The 19,336-nt window shown below is 39.8% G+C and overlaps 2 protein-coding genes across 4 annotated transcripts in view; both read right to left on the reverse strand.

The window, feature by feature from the left end:
* The window catches only part of exosc10 (exosome component 10), a 15,318-nt gene extending 5,764 nt beyond the window's left edge, over positions 1 to 9,554 (reverse strand). The window contains exons 1-19 of the mRNA XM_032520603.1: positions 9,333 to 9,554; positions 8,509 to 8,645; positions 6,440 to 6,563; positions 6,249 to 6,353; positions 5,919 to 6,078; positions 5,731 to 5,839; positions 5,571 to 5,646; positions 5,373 to 5,483; positions 4,668 to 4,811; positions 3,436 to 3,626; positions 2,992 to 3,148; positions 2,652 to 2,800; positions 2,428 to 2,478; positions 2,201 to 2,312; positions 2,024 to 2,071; positions 1,174 to 1,249; positions 988 to 1,097; positions 803 to 895; positions 645 to 713 (exon numbers count right to left, since the gene is read on the reverse strand). Of these exons, the coding sequence (XP_032376494.1) occupies positions 645 to 713; positions 803 to 895; positions 988 to 1,097; positions 1,174 to 1,249; positions 2,024 to 2,071; positions 2,201 to 2,312; positions 2,428 to 2,478; positions 2,652 to 2,800; positions 2,992 to 3,148; positions 3,436 to 3,626; positions 4,668 to 4,811; positions 5,373 to 5,483; positions 5,571 to 5,646; positions 5,731 to 5,839; positions 5,919 to 6,078; positions 6,249 to 6,353; positions 6,440 to 6,563; positions 8,509 to 8,645; positions 9,333 to 9,455 (2,145 nt within the window). The 5' untranslated portion in view covers positions 9,456 to 9,554. The remainder of the gene's footprint in view (positions 1 to 644; positions 714 to 802; positions 896 to 987; positions 1,098 to 1,173; positions 1,250 to 2,023; positions 2,072 to 2,200; positions 2,313 to 2,427; positions 2,479 to 2,651; positions 2,801 to 2,991; positions 3,149 to 3,435; positions 3,627 to 4,667; positions 4,812 to 5,372; positions 5,484 to 5,570; positions 5,647 to 5,730; positions 5,840 to 5,918; positions 6,079 to 6,248; positions 6,354 to 6,439; positions 6,564 to 8,508; positions 8,646 to 9,332) is intronic.
* Positions 1 to 19,336, reverse strand: part of cntn3a.2 (contactin 3a, tandem duplicate 2) — a 57,377-nt gene that overhangs the window by 9,343 nt on the left and 28,698 nt on the right. The window contains exons 22-24 of one of the 3 annotated variants that reach the window (XR_004332689.1): positions 18,967 to 19,135; positions 12,131 to 15,975; positions 5,007 to 5,021 (exon numbers count right to left, since the gene is read on the reverse strand). Coding sequence is in view for 1 of the 3 variants with exons in the window: in XM_032520602.1 (XP_032376493.1) it covers positions 15,881 to 15,975; positions 18,967 to 19,135 (264 nt within the window). In the remaining 2 variants the exon portion in view is untranslated. Of the gene's footprint in view, positions 1 to 5,006; positions 5,022 to 10,775; positions 15,976 to 18,966; positions 19,136 to 19,336 lie in introns of those variants that run through there. The other 2 variants (XR_004332688.1, XM_032520602.1) reach the window with 2 other exon arrangements.

The following is a 19,336-nucleotide window of genomic DNA, read 5'->3' on the forward strand; positions in this document are numbered from 1 at the left end:
GGGCCATGTATCGCCAGATCTTGGCCAACAACCTCCTTTCCTCAGTAAGAGCATTGAAGATGGGTTGTGGCTGGGTCTTTCAGCATGACAACGACCCAAAAGATGCAGCCAGGGCAACTAAGGAGTGGCATCTCAAGGACAGAAGCATCAAGGTCCTGGAGTGGCCTAGCCAGTCTCCAGACCTGAACCCAATAGAAAATCTTCGGAGGGAGCTGAAAGTCCGTATTGCCCAGCAACAGCCCCAAAACCTGAAGGATCTGGAGAAGGTCTGTATGGAGGAATGGGTCAAAATCCCTGCTGCAGTGTGTGCAAACCTGGTCTACAGGAAGAACTACAGGAAACGTATGATCTCTGTAATTGCAAACAAAGGTTTCTGTACCAAATATTAAGTTCTGCTTTTCTAATTTATCAAATACTTATGTCATGCAATAAAATGCAAATTAATTATTTAAAAATCATAATGTGATTTTCTGGATTTTTGTTTTAGATTCCATCTCTCACATTTGAAGTGTATCTATGATAAGAATTACAGACCTCTACATGCTTTGTAAGTAGGAAAACCTGCAAAATCAGCAGTGTATCAAATATTTTTTCTCCCCACTATAAGTCTGGATGTAGATAGATGTATGGAGCTCTTTGATTACCTCAAATATTTTTGAAGAAGGGTCAAACTTGGCATTCTTGCTGATGTGCACGTCACTGGAGGGTAAGTACTGACATCACAAGAAAGATAGTTGAATACCATGTATCCGGTTAAATAAAATACAACCAATGCTGAGTGCGCTCACTTGTCATCTCTTACCATTCTGAAAGGATTTTCAAAACACTCAATGATACGTCTGGCTTTCCTCTGAGCCACAGAGAGGAACTCGTGGTCATTCTGTGTTTCCAGCTCCTTCAGAAAGGAGGCAGAGTTCTCACATTAGGTGTCAGCGTTGCATACAAATCGACCAGCTTAATAAAAGGAAACTAAATGTTTATCTCTACCTCAAACTGTGTAATTTTAGCTGCTGCCATGAGACTACTTGTTTTCTGCACATCAACATCCATCTTGGGTTCATCCTCTGTGAAGAGCACCCCTTGTTTGACAGACACATCTGAAAATATATACATTTGTTTGAGGCTTAAGTTAGAAAATCAGCAGAACAATGAGTATCAAAGTACTAAGCTTACCATCAGAAGAACAGTGCTGGGGATTGATCTCAGAGACCCTGGATGTATCATGAGGACCAAACATTGTGACCTCTGGCTGGAGAATGATAAAAAAACACATTAATTCTCATCCCAGTTGTGGGCTCTGTCACTAACAGCCTACTTGCACACTTCAAACACTTAGTTTTAAGTACATAGTGTAGATAACATAAAAGTCAGTACCCGGATGACCCCCTAAAAATGGTCAAAAAGTTCAGTGTGGAACGATGAACACTACATGCACTAAACCTGCGCCATATCTTGACTACAAAGCAAAATAGGGAGGGACCAGGGGCGTGGACCGGCAGCTGATTGGACAAACGCGTCACGTGGGTCTGGCTTCTCCCGGGTTTCACAACCAAGCATAATAGCGGTTCACTCAAAATACAGTAATGAATTTTACAAAAATAGTTCAGGGAGCTGAAGGTTCGAGTTGCCAAACATCAAGCTCGAAACCTTAATGACTTGGAGAAGATCTGCAAAGAGGACTGGGACAAAATCCCTCCTGAGATGAGTGGAAACCTGGTGGCCAACTACAAGAAACGTCTGACCTCTGTGATTGCCAACGAGGGTTTTGGCACCAAGTACTAAGTCAAGTTTTGCAGAGGGGTCAAATACATATTTTCCTCATTAAAATGCAAATCTATTTATAACATTTTTGACATGCGTTTTTTGTGTTGTTATTCTGTCTCTCACTGTTCCAATACATTACCATTAAAATTATAGACTGGTCATTTCTTTGTCATTGTTATCAAATACTTTTTTCCCCTCACTGTAAGTCAAATACGGATTGGAAAAACTAAAAATTTCATCTGGTCAGTTTTTAACCAACCTTTTTTATGGGCGTGAGTCCTTTCTTCTTCTCAGCTGCAATCTCAGCCTGTGTGAAGTGCAGAAAACATGGCAATGTTTGATTAAGGTACCTTCATTGACAAGGGGCTTAACAACACAAATATTGAAATCACACTTACATAAAACATTCCCACTTCTGGCATCCAACTTTTCTTACCTTAAGGAGAGGCATTTCTCTGGCTTGCTGCACTAACAAATGGAGCTCATTGACCTGCTGCCTGACCAGTGGGGGTACAGGGTTACAGCAGGCAATGATGCCTTGAGGCTCTCTGAGTAGATAAAGACAAAATACTGTGCTGGAGGTTATGAATAAAAACATTAATCTCGCCTGCACTGAAGTGAGAGAACACTGAAAATGAAAATTTGGAAATCTAATCAAGTTACTTGGGCAGCTCCTCAGATATCTTGTTCATCATGTGAGTGGGCAGGGTGAATCTAAACGCAAAAATAACATTTCATTAAAACATGGCAGATGTAGAAAAACTATGAATGACTGTAAAAGCAGAAAGATGTGTGTTGGAAAATCTGGATGGGCACAAAATATTAACAGGAAAACAGCTCTAACAGAATTCCAGAACAGTGAGTCCATCCATTTCCAAACAGCCTACCCTGTGCTTTCATCTTCCTGCCTGGCCAGCTTGTCCCTCCAGGCAAACAGCAGTCTGAAGGCAGTGAGCTGCTGGGTGTTGAAAGACTTTTTCTGCTTACTCTGCAGCTCCAAATATGACTCCTCTGTGAATATAGGCTTTGTGTATTTCTGTATGAAACAAAGGCACACGGTGAATCATATTAAATGACAGACAATGCAAGAGATTATGGTGTGGAAATGTAGAAATATGACAGCAGTAAAGAAACTAGTGGATAGAGAACAGTGGAACAGGAGAAAAGAATCTTTTTTTTAAGTGTTAATTTTATCCTAATAGCGTATGACGTAAGATTTATGCTCACCTTCAGAGAAATGTCTTTGCTCTTGTTCCAGACACTCTGCAGCAGGCCCGGCTGCCCGTGGTTGAAATCCAGCAGCTGCACCCTCACACAGTCATAGATGTATAGGAGGTAGTGGGTGTCCATCCGGGCATACTGCACCATCTCATCTGGCAAGGGGCTGAGGGACAGAGTTATGGAACATGTTTTATAAGTCAATCATAATCTTTTTTTAAGAATAATATTACAAACAATTTTCCTTTAAAGCAACACTATGCAACTTTCCCCTCTTCGGTCCTCTTACAAGTTGTCTTATTGGAACTATACGCCGCGCGAGCTGTAGTTCCAATGAGACAACCTGTAAGAGGACCGAAGAGGGAAAAGTAGCATAGTGTTGCTTTAAAAAGAATCAGTTAAACCTAAACAAAAACTAGAATGAAACATCAAATGGCCCCGCCAACTCCATACCGAATCCTCCAGTCAGCCAGCTGGTAGCGTTTCTCTGAGTTCACATTGCAGAAGTGTTTGAGCAGTTGGTCGAGGGAATGTCTGGCCAGGTTCAGAGCTCGGCTGGCCTGATGCGTGTCGAACAGGTTGACGACATACAAGCCAAAGTCCCTCTGGAGCCACTCAATGTCAGAGTCAGCGCCGTGAAATACCTGATAAAAGGAGAGAAAGTACACTGGGCTGAAACCTCTCTGCAGTGGTACCAATTTATTTTCAAGAAAAAATGAATTCTCTTCTTTTCTGCATCTTGCTATACAGAAAACTATTGCTATTTGAACCAAAATGATTAAAAACTGGGGACACATAATTTACATTTTTTTTTCTTCCATTTGGATTATTTTTCACAGCTCTCTTAGCAGTTCAAGCACACACAGACACTTTTCCCACAGGTATCCTACAGTTTGTGAGTCAAGGTGGCTCCCACACACCACAGGACACCCGCCAACATTAACAAACATGTCTGAAAACTTTGGAGCTCTGAGACACCTCAAGGAACTCAGAAGTTTATAGGATTAAATCTTTACAAACTTAACTTTACTACACTGGTGGGGATTTTCTCTCTCCATGGTACGTTGTAATTTCAATAGGAGATGATTAGACGGATGCAACCAGTTCATAAGGTAGTCTTAGCCATCTTTAATTTCACCTGCTTAAAAAAAATCCCCTAAGGCCATTTTAATTGCCAAGATTTAGGATTGCAATGAAAAAGCTAAACACAGATTTGCAACGCCGACCAACAGGGCAAACGGAACAAGTGGTGGGACAACCAGACAGGTTCTCTTTAAATATTCTCAGTTTAATGATCTAAACCAATTATTTGGAAGTAAAACTCAAAAGAGAATGCCCCAGAAATATCTCTCATATTTTTCCACTGCATTGTAAAACTCCTTGTGTGCACACCTACTCTATGGCAATTTGGTCAAAGTTGAATTAACAAAGTTAGCTCTGCATACAAACGTGCATACGCATTGTGATGTGGTTACTCTGTGCATCTACAAAGATGTATCTAGCAGAGCTGGCCGAACAACAGGAAGAAAAGGAAAATAGAATTTTGGTTAAAACAACCAAATAGACCGTGCAGTTGCCCATTTTGGAAAAAACTTGAATCAGATGGTAATCTCATCTTCCCTTTAGACAGTGAAAGTCATAGAACAGGATACAGGAACAAATCATTTGTGGAGCGGTTCCATTACCTTGACAATAGCCGGGTCAGTGAATGCCTCGTTTAGGATGTACAACTCGCTGCGGAGCTCAATGGCGTCGATAATGAAGTCCTCCTCTCTGCTGGAGATCTGTATCAGACAAGTGAGGCCGAGGAAACTCCTGTAGGAGTGGTGCTGCAACAGAGAATAGAGTGTAAACAAAACACTGATACACAACAATCCACAGGCTTTGTAATCAAGCTTAAAGCTATAGTGCATGTTTTCTGTCTCCCCAATGAGGACTTCTAAGTAATGACAACAAAACTGTTGCCGCGTCCATATGATAAAAGCCTTCCGTGACTGACCACCCTCCGCCCGCCCCTCCCCCCCCACACACACACACACCTTCCTCCATGCAGTTGCTAGTAGCCAAGGAGGCCACGGAGAATTAAAAAAGGTAATGATCTTCACTAAAATTTCTGTGCGGGATAGTCACCGAACAACATCAGTTTCTGAACATTGCCTTACTGAGAAATACAGAGAGAGTTGTGTGGTGCTGATAGTCTTAATTAGCTTTGTAGCAACTCATCTGGCAATGGCTTAAATGTAACCAACGTTACAAACTAAAGCTTTAACCACAGAATTGAATCAGTGCCTTTCTGCTTGGCTGTTGCATTGGATCACATTCCATCAAATAGGCATATATAATATTGTGGCAGCCACCTGTACATCTAAGAACATTTTCTAATCCTGTACCTCAAGGTCCACTGCAAATTCAGACAATTTGCAAAGCTTCTCATTCAGGGCCACCAGGTCTTCCAGTGTGTCAATGAAGGAGCATTTAGTCTCAGTCAACGGTTTGTAAATCTAAAAAAAAATAATCCACAAACGACAGCTTTAGTAGAATCCCAATTGACAATGAGAAGATCATATTATAGGATTATAATAATTAACCTGCGGTTCTGGCTTGGCTGTAACACTTTCTGGTATTGTAAGATGATCCAGTTCATATTGGTATGGGTGTGCAAACCTACATGGATCAGAATCACAAGTTTAGATGGAAAAACTTAGGAAAAAGAGACACTGTTATAATTACAAAAGAGACCAGTCTTACATGTCTTCAACATGTTCTTGAGTTCTCTGCTGGTGAATGAAGTCAGCCAGAGCAGCCGGGACATCAAGGTCCTCGGGTCTCTCTTTACGGATTTGTTTGTTGGTGAAATCTACGATTGGAGAGCACATATTTTACAAATGTTTATGAAAACAACAGATGGAAGAACACAAGAGTGAGAAGCATCTTACATGAAGGAAGAGGCTTTACTGCATTGGGCTTGATGAAGATCTTGGGAATAAATGGTGTGTTGCTGTTGTCAACCTTTTCCTTGAATTTCATCTGAGGCCTAGCAATATTCTTGGCTTGGAGCAGTCGGAATGTCTCAGAACGACTGCCAGAGCTTGAACCCTGATGAAAAAAAAAAATTGTTTACCATTAGGTGTGAAGCTTGAATATGCAAGTGTTACAAAAAAACAATAAACAGTGCTTTAAATGCCAGGACTGGCACATGATGTTTAAGCTTGAATGTGGCCCAAAACAATACTGCAGAATTAGAGCGGAGAGGTTAATTAGCCAACCATGCGATTCCAGCTGGAAACAACTATCTTGGGCGGCTGAAACTCTGCAGGCATGACAGGCTGCTGGTTCCTGTTCACCCCATCAGCTTCATCGAGAAGAATCCCCTGGAAAACAGATGCAAGAGCTCGGTTGGTTTACAAAGACTTCGTTATGAAGAAATTTATACATCACCAAAGCCACGGGTCCATACCACTCTTTCGAGGATGACGTCGTTTGAGTCCACAACCAAGTCAAACCTCTCCTCCAGGCCCGTCAGCTTATTCCGGTCTCTCATGCGAGATCTGCAGCCGTGGTGCTGCATTATCTGACTCATGCTGACATAGGGACAAAGTGAAAATATTGTATTTCTCTTATTGAGAAAGCAAGTGGCAGGTTAATCAGCAAACCCACTCTTCTGTCTTCATGTCTAAAACTCAGTCAGACTTGCTTTAAATATAGCAGTATTGTCTTAGCATTGAAACAGGATGTGATGTCATTGTTCGGACAAAAGTCACCAGGAAATATTGAGTGGAGCCATCATAAGGTGCTTCTCCTTATGTTGCTTAAATTGCCTCCTTGACGCCTCCCCTTGGCTCCCTTACTCACGTCTTAGTCCCTCCCACTGAGGAGGCACGGGAGAGAGACAATGCACCTATGTGTTTTAGAGGGATGAGACGTCCTTTCCTTTGAAGTGTCACATGAATTTGTAAATTGTTTGACTACAGGGAAGGTGCTTCTCGTGTATCCTTGCCTATAGCTCCTTAGTACTCGCTCCCCGGGGCAGAAAGGAGAGCTTTGAGACCACCTTCCCCGAGGAGGGACAGAACAACTTCCGGTTCAGCTGACGGAGTTGAGGAGCTATCAAATAAGGGAAATGAGATGCAGCTATAGGCTGTAAATAGACTATGAGAGAGATGTTGCAGTATGCAGTCTGCTAGTGTACAAAGTGGGATTATATGACACCAATAGAATCAATCCCCCCACCATTTCCAAAGCAAGTCACATCAAAACAATGTTCCTTCTCTTGACTCAATTCAAGTCTATGTTCAACAAGGATGAACTTTGACCTGCAAATGTGCTGAAGGTCCAATGCTCCTGACAAGAATAAACGTATCCTTTAAATTTTCAGACGCATGGGCTTTAACATAATCAAAAGCGAGGAAGACCGTACATGGACAGAAACAGCTGCAAGTCTGACTGAGCCAAAACTCCAAAGAAGTAACAAGGTGTGTTTTAGAACATTTTTCCAGTACACATTGTAATGTCTCAGTGTACTCATACAAATAAGTAATTAAAGGTCCAATGACATTTTTCATTTTGAGGTTTTTTAACATTAATATGAGATCCCCCGAGCATGCCTATGGTCCCCCCCAAAAAACGTAATACATTATTTCCAAACAATTATAAAATGTCTGTTATAAATATGATATCCCCCCCCTCCTCAAAAGCTACAGACTCAGAAATGGCATATACTAAGGAAAGCTCATTGTGGGACTGGCTCTAGTGGCTGTAATTCTGCACCAAGGCTGAATTTGGGAAAGAGACTTCAGATATAGTATTAGGGACAACTAAGGTCTACATAAAAGAGTCCAAATAGCACCGTGTAATGGGACCTTTAAGAATTAGAAAAAGGAATCATGCAGTATTAAATTCTAAATTGAATCTAAATTTTTCATCAATAATTCAGCAGCCGAACACACTCATGGCATTCTTCCTACAATGGAAATGAAACACGGATTGGAAAGTTCATCCCAAAAAAGTTGCAGAAGTTCCCACAAATTTGTGGCACTTACGCTGGTCTTCCATCTTTTGAAGCCTACCGTCTAGTACTTTTCATCTAATGGTTTAAGGTCATTAACTTGCTGTTGGATGAACTGCTGACAGTCTCCCTTCCTTTGTTAACTGTCTTTAGCACATCATTCGGATTACAACATAAACTACAACAACGTCTTGCAGTACAGTAGGGTTTGTATGTAATCCGCAAAAGTTGAGGCCCAACTAGTAGGTACTGTTTGGATTAACTTTGAAAGCATAATTTAATTCCATTGCTACAGGAAAGCTGTAAATTAGTTAATTTCTTAATCCCCTGAAAAGGCCTGTTTTCTATTAAAGGTTTTTTGGTGATTTTAACAGTTTTTTCTTAACCTTAAGTAGTTCACCACTTACTTTTGTAACATTTAAGATTATTCTCTGGACACGAACTGCTTAAATTGAAATAAAAAACTAGAAAAAGTGGTGATGTTCTAAAACTTTTGACTTGTGTAGTGTGTATATAATTACCAGTGCAAGAGCTTATCTCCTTGACTTTCACAGAACTCCTGGAAGCCCGGGAAGCTCCGATAGAAATCATATTCATCTCCAGTTTGAGGCAAGCTTGTGGATGCTTTAGTGGCGGATAAAACAGCACCCAATCCATACTGCAGAGGAGAGACAGGCGTAAGCGTTAGTCAATACTAACACGATACAATGCAGTAAAATAAAAATGTACGGGTGTCAAAATGTAATGTTTACATTGCTTTTTAATTTAACAAATGTTTAATATTGGGGGTTTCACACCATGGTTAGTACTATTCAAACATGACCGAATGCAGTGTTTAAACAATTTTATTTATTTTATTAAAGGAATAACTGAAAATGTTTATTTTCTTTAATTTTTTGATTATTACTTGTTTAAAAAAAAAAAAAAAAAAGCTTCTCAAATCTGTCTCAAATTTGTTGTCGAAGTTAAATACTCTTGACTCTTTACTCTTAAATACTCTTAGCCCTAAACTGTCAATATCTTTTGACGAAACTATTAATCGACACATTCTTTATATTAACGCTAGTTGAATATGTAGCTACTTTTACTTAACGCTAAGAAACTTAAGTAACTTAAGTTAGCACACTTTAAAGAGGCTCAACTATCTTAAAAAAGACCATTACCCAATCAATTAGTTACACTATAAAGACAACATAATATCAGATATTGAGTCAACAGGTAACTGCGAATGTTTTCTACCAACACATAATGTGAACGTTACAGCTCGTAGCCAACTAGCACACGTTGCCCACCTGAGTGCTACCCTGAACTCTGCGTGCAGCTTGGTTAGTTTACGTTCACTTACTTTAACAAAAGCCTCCGCGTCTTTAAAACCGGGACACAAGTCGTTTTTTTCCTCGTCGTTGGTCTCTGAATTGGTTTCTTGAAGGCCACTGTTGGTGGAGTACTTATTCTTTGAAGTATCCATAATCAGCCTGGTGCTGCTGTGTACATGGATAGATGTACATGTGAGCAGCAGGAAGCAGCACCCTTTCCTCACTGTTTTCTTCTGAGCTGCTAGAAAGGAAACTGAGGGAGACAGCGCCACCTAACGCCGTGGAGTGGACGAGCCGCAAAAGGACGGACTATGCTTTCTTCAAATTTAAAGATATTGCTACATGACCACATGTAAATTGTTTGAATTCATAACTTAACTTATTCCTGACTTTTATAAATGTTATTTCACATTAGCTGCAACATGTTAGGTTGTCTTTATTTTAATGTTGTGTTTTTGTGTGTATTAATTTCACTCAGATTGAAATTCCAATCAAAATTGGTCATTAATCTTGTAAATATTCCACTGCATTGCCATTCAATGCAGTGACACTGCAGACACAACCCCCTGTGTTGGCTCACACCATCCAACCTGACCAGTGTTTCACCAGGATGCTGTTACCATGAGGGGGCAGTATTGACATAACATTTGCAATCTGCAGCAACTATCCTGCAACTGCACTGAGTTGGTGGGCTATAGGGTACCTCAGTTAGAGCTATCAAAACCGTATCTGAATTTTTTTTTTTAACAACAGACAGGATGCTGTGGGTATACTAATCCAACATAAATACCCTCCCTTAATTGTGTGGTGTAAAAATAAGTTACAGTATCATAGTGTTGTGATTCAGTGGTCAATAGCATGCGAAGAGCCATCGCCAAAGTATTGACACACAAGCTCATTATGGATGATTAGTGGTGTGTAGGGAGAAACATCTCCTTTCTTCACTACCTCTCCCTATTGATCTCTTCACAGGGTCCTCTCCCTCTTATTATCTTAAAAGCATCTCTGCAACACTGGCTCAATCAATATTTCACAGTAGCTTTCCATGTCATTGCCTTGTTTTAGTGAAAGGCATCTGAACTTCAGCAGATAAATGCTCTAATAATCCAGAGAAATGAATCAGCATTTGTTGCAAAAGCTGCACAAAGCCAACTACTTTTTTTTGTTTTCTTTTAGATTAGATTCAAAATCTTGGATTCTCTTTGATATTTGTAGTATTACATAATAACACAATTAGTATACCATAGAGCAAAACTCTGTGCAAATGTGTTCTTTTTCACTGGACAGGACATTACTGCTGCCATTTACTCTCATTTAAATGGTTTTTCATAATATTATGGATTTTATAGTTTTGATGGTGCCCCAAGGCACCACTCAAATTCTTCCTGCAGTGAAAGACACTAAAACTGCTGATGCTGAAAATGACAGCGTGCCACACATAATTCAAAGAAATCCAAGAGAAAACCCTCAGTGAATTGTTTTTATTAACTCCCTCATTTAGAAAACACAAATGCACCAAACAATATCGTACATGCACAGCTTCAGCATATCAAGATCAGCTGATGACTTTTCAATGTGAAAATGTTACTGCCACGATCTCACAGAGATCACCGGACATCAAAATACTGAGGAGTTACAACAGAAAGGCCAAGCGTTGTCACCCAGAGCTCTAATTTTATTTCTTTATCTATCTTCATGGAATTACACTGTTTTGGGCAACTCATTTATTTCTGAATAATTCTGTTGTTCCTGATCTTGAAAGTAGCAAGAAAATTGTTATTTGTATTTTTTGTAAATTTGTATTGGTATAAAAAGAGAAAAAGTACTAGTAGATAATACAACTTGTATTATCTACTGTGCACTGGCCGACTACCTTGTAACAGGTAGTATTTGTGTGTGTCATTGCACCAAAAGGCTGTGTGTGATAGCAGCTGCGAAGAAATGTTTTTTTTTCTGCTCATCTATTTTTTAGATTCTGGGTTTGACAGAGAATTACAATTGGAAGTAGGACACCACAGTTCGGTCTCCCATTTGGGGGCGTTGCTTCAAATCACAACAAAATCCATACAGTATGTACAGTTTACTGTATGAAGGCAAAATAAATGTCCTCACACTGGCTCTTAATTGTTATTTTAAAGCAACACTTGACCTTTGTGCAGCATTTTTCGAAGAAACAAAATAAAACAACCAGGAACCCATCAAACATTAAAAAAAGAGAAAGTCAAAATCAAAACATCTCCACAGTACTGATACGTTACAAAAGAGATTGGCAATGCTTCTATGTACCCAAAAACAAGTTAATAAACTGCGTAATGGGGTCTTTTTTCAGTTCATGTAATCAATAAATCAGCCATAAAGATGCATTTCCTGTGTAAACATTTGTTTGCTTAACAATGACATTCTGTGATGAAAGAATGTATACAGATTAACCACATGTAAAGCCACAAAAACAACAAAACAGGATTCAAAGACTGCTTTCAGAAAGATATCAACACTCATCGTGGGAAGAAAGCCTTTTTGTCTTCACATTTAATACAAACTTGTTCCATGACCTGGCCTTGAATTCATGAGCTTTTTTCCCAATGTGTTCCTTTGAACTGGAAATCCATGGTAATTTGATAGAGAAACAGACATTAAACTTGTTTTTCTACTTCCTATATTGACCTTGTCTTACTCTATTTGAATGTCCCCAATGATTCAGTTGCCCAAAGCCCTGAACCACAGCTAAATGAGTTTAAAACATTCCCCCCCCCACACACACACAAACAGCAGAATAGTCTTCTTGAAAACAGCTGTCCATGACACCGTAGGGTAAGGTAATAACCACACACACACATGCACCCTTGAATCTTCCTGGTGTCATCTTGATGGGATTGTCCTGATTTACTCCTCCCTAAATCCTGATACATTAGTCTTGTGTGGGTGTCATTAGTACCATTACTCCTATGCCCTTTCCCACAAAAGCCCCTCAGGCCTGCTCTAATTCATTAAGATGTTTAAATGTCTTCTAAATCATGGCGCATATCAGGCTTTCCATTCGTCAAGTCAGACTGTTAAATAGACCCTTGCGTTGTGTGCTGACAGATTACAGATCTATCTGCTCCTGCCACTTTAGGGCTATTGAAAGGTAGGGTGAAGCAGGTCTGAATACCTGAGCAGTGGGGTTTTGCTGAAATACATTAAATTAACAAAGCCAACACTTACCACATAAAAAAGCCAATACAACTGACAAGAAAGGACAGATTTACAAAGTATTAAAACACAGCTGACCATACATTTTGCCAAATAATGTCTAAGCTGGTGGCTAGATTTCAATTGTCAGACTGGCACAATTGGCAGCACTTAAACCTCTCGTCTCAACTGCAACGGCTGATTGTGCACGTTGACTGGTAAGACTACTGTGTGTTGCCCAGATGGATGTAGACTACTATAGGGCTCCAACTAATTATTATTTATTGATCAATCAGTCTACAAAATGTCAGAAAATTTAAAAGAAATACACATCATAACTACCCAAAGCCCAAGATGCTGTTTTCAAATGTATGTGTTGTTTTGTCTTACCAACAGTCCAAAACCCAAATATACAATAACACGGACACCATCATAGATATAAAACAATCCAAAAAACAATTGTTTTATATCTATGGATACCATGGCCACTGAGAATTCTAGATCCTGATTGGCTGGCAGGTGTCACTTTATGTCTGGTAACCAGACACTTGTGGCACAGATGTTTGTTTGCTATTATAAATTAATGCACTAGTAATAAATGGATTTGACAAAAATTAATCCTAACTCAAGGTCAATTTAAAGGTCCAATATGTAATATATTTACTGTAATAAATACAAAAATGACCCCATGCTAAGTTGAAATGCTATCTTTTCTTACAACAATGCTAATGCCAGTATTTTTTCCTTTTGAAATTTCCGTTCCGTGTTGGAATTTCTGTTTGTGTTTTGGCCTCTGTGCTGTTATCAACTGCCCAGTTTGTCAGCCAGACTGGGTTGCCAGATATACTTTTAAAAACGTAAACCCAGCGCGCTACAGCTGTAACATTAGTACAGCCATGAAAGCAACACACAAACGAACGATATCAACGTAGATAAATTCTACCTAACCTAAAAAAAACAGCCGTGTCACCAGAGATGTTAAAAACCCTGAGTAAATATTGGAGATTTACTTGAAAGATGGAGACAGCTTAGAGCCCAAAAAGACGCAGATTTGGCTAATTCCTCCTGAACAGGTAGCTAAGGATTAGCTTCAGGCTAAATTATCACTGCTACAAGGGACAGTAATTGTAATTTTAACATTCTCACATTAAATTATATTGCTAGAGTACTCGAGTTTGTTACTCGCAAAACCAAAAGGAGAGTGAAAGTGATCGCGACTGGTCCTGGCTAACACTGCCATGTTAACCCTGCTAACGTTACCGGAGGCCACGGCTATTTACAACGAATAGCCTGTTTAGCAGCCGTAGCAGCAGTGAGTTATTTTAAGTCAATAGAAGGCGGCTTTAAATTGGGAAAAGAGTGCTGTGAGTTTGCAGTGTGTTTAGCGATTGTTGCCGTAATTCTAAGCCAAACAAGTGTGTATTTCAGTCTGGTGGAGAGGACAGCAAGGTAGTGGAATTTTTAGTGGTTCTTTCCGTAATTCTTAGCCTTGGAAGTGTGTCTGTCTGTCGGGAGGAGAGGACGGCGAGGATGTTGTGTTTTTAGCGGTTTCTACTGTAATTCTAAGTCAAAAAAGAGTGTCAGTTGGTTACAGAACTCCGCGTGAGCACGGGCTTCTATGACTGTCAATGTAGCCAGCATCTAACGTTAGCTACTCCGTTGTGCTGTGTCACGTCTGGCCATGTGAGGCAAGTGTCTAGCAACATTGTTGTGGATGCTCCTTCAGCGAGCTTTGGAGGAGGGTCTGGCAAAACGAGACTATGGATGCTGCGGTCTCAGCCTGGCAACTGAACTTTTGAGTCCAGTATTTTGAATATGTACTGCAGTAACTATTTTAAACACTAGCTGTCAATATTACATATTGCCCCTTTAATATTTTGAGATTAATTTATAAATCACATCTCAGTTTTCACCAGCAAATGGAGTTTACTCACTTCATGTGATAATCCATGGCTACTGAGAATGCTCTGTTTGCTGATATAGATGAGGCTGAAAGCTAGTAAATACATTTTCATGCTCAAAAAGTATTAAACTGGGGAGTCTGGGTAGGTCACCTGGTATAGCGTGCACCCCATGGACAAAGGCTATATAATAAAAAAAATCATTTGAGTGCAATTGGTCAAAACAATTTTAAGGAATGGTTCCACATTTTGGGAAATATGCTTACAGTACATTGAAATGCAAAAGTGTTTATAACTGTTCCAAATGATGAAAAGCCAGCCATTACAGCGAGGGGTGTCATGGATGTGATAATTAAACTCAGAATAATTATTGTTATTACTGTAAAAACAGAAAAGTTAAATAAAATATTGTTATATAAGTAACTGAATGACTAAATAATATTTTTTTGTTGACATATAGCAGTTTATTGTCATGTGGCCATGGTATAAAGCAGGATAATACTCCCCGTTGGATTCTGTGGAGGCAAATGTATTGCAATTGAAAGCACATCTTGTTGGGTATGTTTAGCATTTTTTCCTTGATAAATGACTTAAATGACTTGATAATTAATTTCTGTTGACTGACTGATTGTTTCAGCATTAGTGTTGAAAGAAATACACCGGCAGTCATATAACTCTCCCACTACTGCTGTATACAGGCAGATGTATCTTCAAGAATGTAGAGTAAAGTCCAATCCATCAATCAGCAGGCTATCACAATAACTGGTCTGAGGCATTTAAATCTGTAAGAGCCCTCATGGTACACATTCATTTCTCCACAATCAAATAAATAAAAGGTAAATGGCCAACACTGGCACTGTGAGCTGTTTTATGGGTTTCATTTTAATGGAACACGTACTGTAAAGATGAAGGCGGCTGCAGTATGTTCTGAAACACGGAGCATCACTGACTAGTGTAAGTGACAGCGTTACAAGAATCTCCAAAGGCACGGCCACAGGTGAATGAACATGTTCCTACTCACCAATACAGATGTGGAGAGGAAAACTGAAAATATTCAAAAATACAAAATATTACTTCTCATCACGGCCCTCTGCAAGGTTCACTCAGACCTTGAATTATAAGAAACTGTGAGGAATACAATGTTGAGGAAAGCATGTAGCTATTTGAGCAATAACAACAACAACAAACTACTTTGGCACATGGATGGAAGTAAGGCATCTGTATCAATCTGGAGTTGAAAAAAAGAGTTGAAATGAAGCATTGTTCCAACCGGCAAAAATGTCAGACCTACGTAAAAAAAAAAAGCTCAAGCATTTACTGTTAATTAAGTGCCTGACAGTACGCTCCAGTCGTGTGCTTCCACATACCTGCAATCTAACACTGCAAAATAGTATGCGGTCACCTCCAAAAATGAGAGCGAGAAATAACTCAGCAACTTTCACAAATCCATTAAAGAAAAAATACCAATAATAAGGTTGAAAAACAGAGCAGGGTTTGTCTTTGTGTCACGTAAACCTGAATGTTGATATTGCGATGGCAAGCAGCAGGGAGAGGGAGGAGATGTCTGCACTCCAGGCTCTCGAGCCGCGGGCACTCATACCTGAAACACAAAAAACAACTGATAAATGACAAACTGATGTGAAACCTGCTGGAGGAAGTGGACGGACATCAATTTCATTCCTTATCTTAAGTTTGAGCTCTCTGCTATGTTACCTGTAGATACGGCTAAAAAAAGACTTGCCAATGACTGAAATTGTATACTTGAATTTTCAAATCCTAAAATGTGCATACAGATTATTTCACACGGGTACTTAAAACTTGATTGAAAAAAGTATTTATCTTCTGGCTTATGACTGCAATTGTAAGTAAAGCCAGAGCCTGATGCAGTTTGCTTTCCAGTTTCTCATGTATGATTTAAGTGAGTCAATTAGCTCTTATGGATCACTGACTATTTTACTGTAATGATATCCATATGAAACCCTTTCATGGAAGAAAAAAATATTATTTATGCAAAAGAAACCTCCTGAACCACTTCTGATGTTTCATAAGTACTAGTTTCTATAAACACAGCACTCTGTTTTGCTTGCTAATGTGTTTTGCCTACATCTCTTTCTTTGCAGTATGCAAAGAATCTCTGGATAAAAAATAAGCTTATTTTTCAAATGAAATAAAAAAAAGCCAGTGTGGAATTCTATCTCTTTCAACTGCCATTTTCAGGGATTCAACACAGAATATCAACAATGCAAATTAGCATTTACAGCACAGGAAGAGCTCCCTTGGAGTCCCACAGGACAGTAATAGCATCTAGTAAAAGAGGAAGTCAACCTTTGTGACAGAGATGAATCGCGCTGCATATTTTAGCAAAATATAAGCCTGGAAGAGCCCAATGAGGGTGGCTGGGGACAATGGTGAGTCAAAGGAGGACAAAATGTCCATGTCATTTTTAAAAAGTGCTAAGTGAATACATTTACAGGAAAGTAAATAATTAAAAATAGAAGTGATTGCGATTGAGGTCCCAGTGAATCTATATGTCAAATGCTTCTATTTTGTTGTGTTTCTCTAGAACATGGTGTCATCAACATATTTCAGTGCTACGGCTGAAAACTGAAAATAGTGTTTTTTTTCTTGAATCTTAAAGGCAAGCGCTCAAAGAACTCAAACTATTCCATGAAGTTGTCAAGATTTAGAATTTCACACTAGTGCAGTGCTTGTTCGCGCCCGTTTATGTACAAGCACTGCACTAGCGCCTGTCTTTTTGTTTTGGGCCTCCGGTATTACTGCCAGCTAGCCTAGAAATCTAGACGCACCCTAGCGTAGGGTAACCAGACAGTCCCCAGTTTTGGTGACCTGTCCCCGGAAATGTCCCTGGTTTTCACTGTGACTGACAGACCCGAAATTAGAATGAAAGAAAGAAAACATTGACCAAACGTAGCCGATAGTCGCACACCCTACACACACAGGCTCAAGACAGCCAGAGCAAGCGCTGCTCAGAGCTCAGAGATATTTTAGAATGGCGTATTTTACAATGCTAAAATTACTGATTATTTACATGGAGTCTGGTGGGTTTAGCGAACGCAATTTCACGTATTTTTATGTTTTAAAAAAGGATCTTAATCTTTAACAGAGAGGTTGACCTCCTTAGAAGAAATCCTTTCCATAATGTTGTCAGACAGAATATTAATCTGGGTCTGTCGGTAGCAAAACACGCACTTTTATGAACGCAAATACAAGCTGGACAATTATCCTATTAACTTACATTGTAGCTTGTTTCTCTGCTGCCGACTGCAGCGATCTCGTTTAATACTGCATCAATGTCAAATGAAAATATTCCCTCAATAGTTTTTATTGTATGCGATACTCAATGAGCTGTTGCAGAAACAAGCCTGAAGCAATAAAGCAAAAGCTGTCAGATAAATGTAGTTCAGTAAACATTACAACATTCCCCTCTGAGGTGTAGTGGTGTACAAGTATGAAGTAGCAGCAGGGGTGATTCTAGGATCAGACCTTTAGGGGGGCTCAGCCCCTAATGACAACAGCTCTAGGTCCCCATTTTAAGTTTTACATAAATAAAAACATGATTTGATTTGGAGGTATATACGCTTCTGAGCCAAAAAATGTCCCCGGGTTTTTGTCTGAGAAATCTGGTCACCTTACCCTAGCGGCAGCAAAATAATTTACAGCCAGGGTCATTCTAGCAACTCTCCGTTAGCTTGCAAGCTGGAAAAAACACATTTTGGTCAGGCCAATCACATTGTGAATAGAGTCTGTGGACGGGCTTAACATAACGACAGCAGAGTAGCAATGGTTCCATGTGAATTCCTTGCTACTTGAAAACAAAGAAGATGGCTGCTGCTAGCGAACAAAGGTCTTTTGAAACAACTTTGGCCGTGACTCTAGATGACTTGGAAGATGTGTCCAGATAGGGTAGCACTATCCAATTGGGTGCAGAGGGGATTTTAAAGAAAATCGTTTATCCCGCCCCTCGGGTTAAGCCTTGCCAATGGCGAGTTCCCAGACCCAACATCTTGACATGGGTCTGGCTTGTCATATTAGCTTCCAGCAGCATTCTCAAGAACCGCATAGCAAACAGCTTCACACTTGACACTGCTCTTTCTTGGGTCCTGAGAAAAACACCTGCCATTAGTTGCGTCCACCAACAATTCTAGAGTAGATGCGTCATATGCTAACAGCTAGCTATCTGTGACCGTGCTATTTCTGGGAACAAAAGCTTTCATTCTGAAAGTTACATCGCTGATTCTTGAAATGTTTAAATTTAATAAAATGTAACATCTTCGGTCTCCCTTTCTTCATCTGTTCATGAATGTTCTGTAGCAAGCGACGGAAAGCGAGCTGTACCCAGCATGCCGTGTATAGGTGTAACACATTGTGTACCTGATGCACTACAAATAAACATGTTCCGTAGATTTTAAGAGCTTGCACTTGACACAGCACTTCCTTGGGTCCTCAGCAATAATAATAATAATGTGTGAGGTCGATTAGATGAACAGTTGTCAAGAAAATCTAAAGACAGAGATGCAGACTCCTACCGTTTTAGTTCTAAAACCACTACAACCATGAATAACAAGCTTACTTAGTTGGTGGATTTGTATGGGATCTGAGGCCGGGCCCAGCCCTCCTTCACTCATCGTCCGAATGTGGATGAAGTAGTCATCCTCCTCCTCGAGGAGGGTCAGCTCTGCTGTGGAATTGGTTGTTGTGAGTGTGTTAACCTCTTTGTGCCTCTGTCTCCTGTATGACAGCTGAATGGGGGAGAAAGAAACAAGTTTGGTGACACTTTTTAAACATGTAGTCTTACAACCGACAGCCTGGAGTGAGCCACCACCACACAGGTAATGTCCACGCTTTCACTCAGTCTGATACATAATAGGAATAAAGGTGTTACTGTGAAGCACAATGGTGGTGAAATTTCCAGTAACACCATGTTGTAATGAGACTGAAGG

This window comes from Etheostoma spectabile, chromosome 7, assembly GCF_008692095.1.
Source record: "Etheostoma spectabile isolate EspeVRDwgs_2016 chromosome 7, UIUC_Espe_1.0, whole genome shotgun sequence".
Taxonomy (NCBI): domain Eukaryota; kingdom Metazoa; phylum Chordata; class Actinopteri; order Perciformes; family Percidae; genus Etheostoma; species Etheostoma spectabile.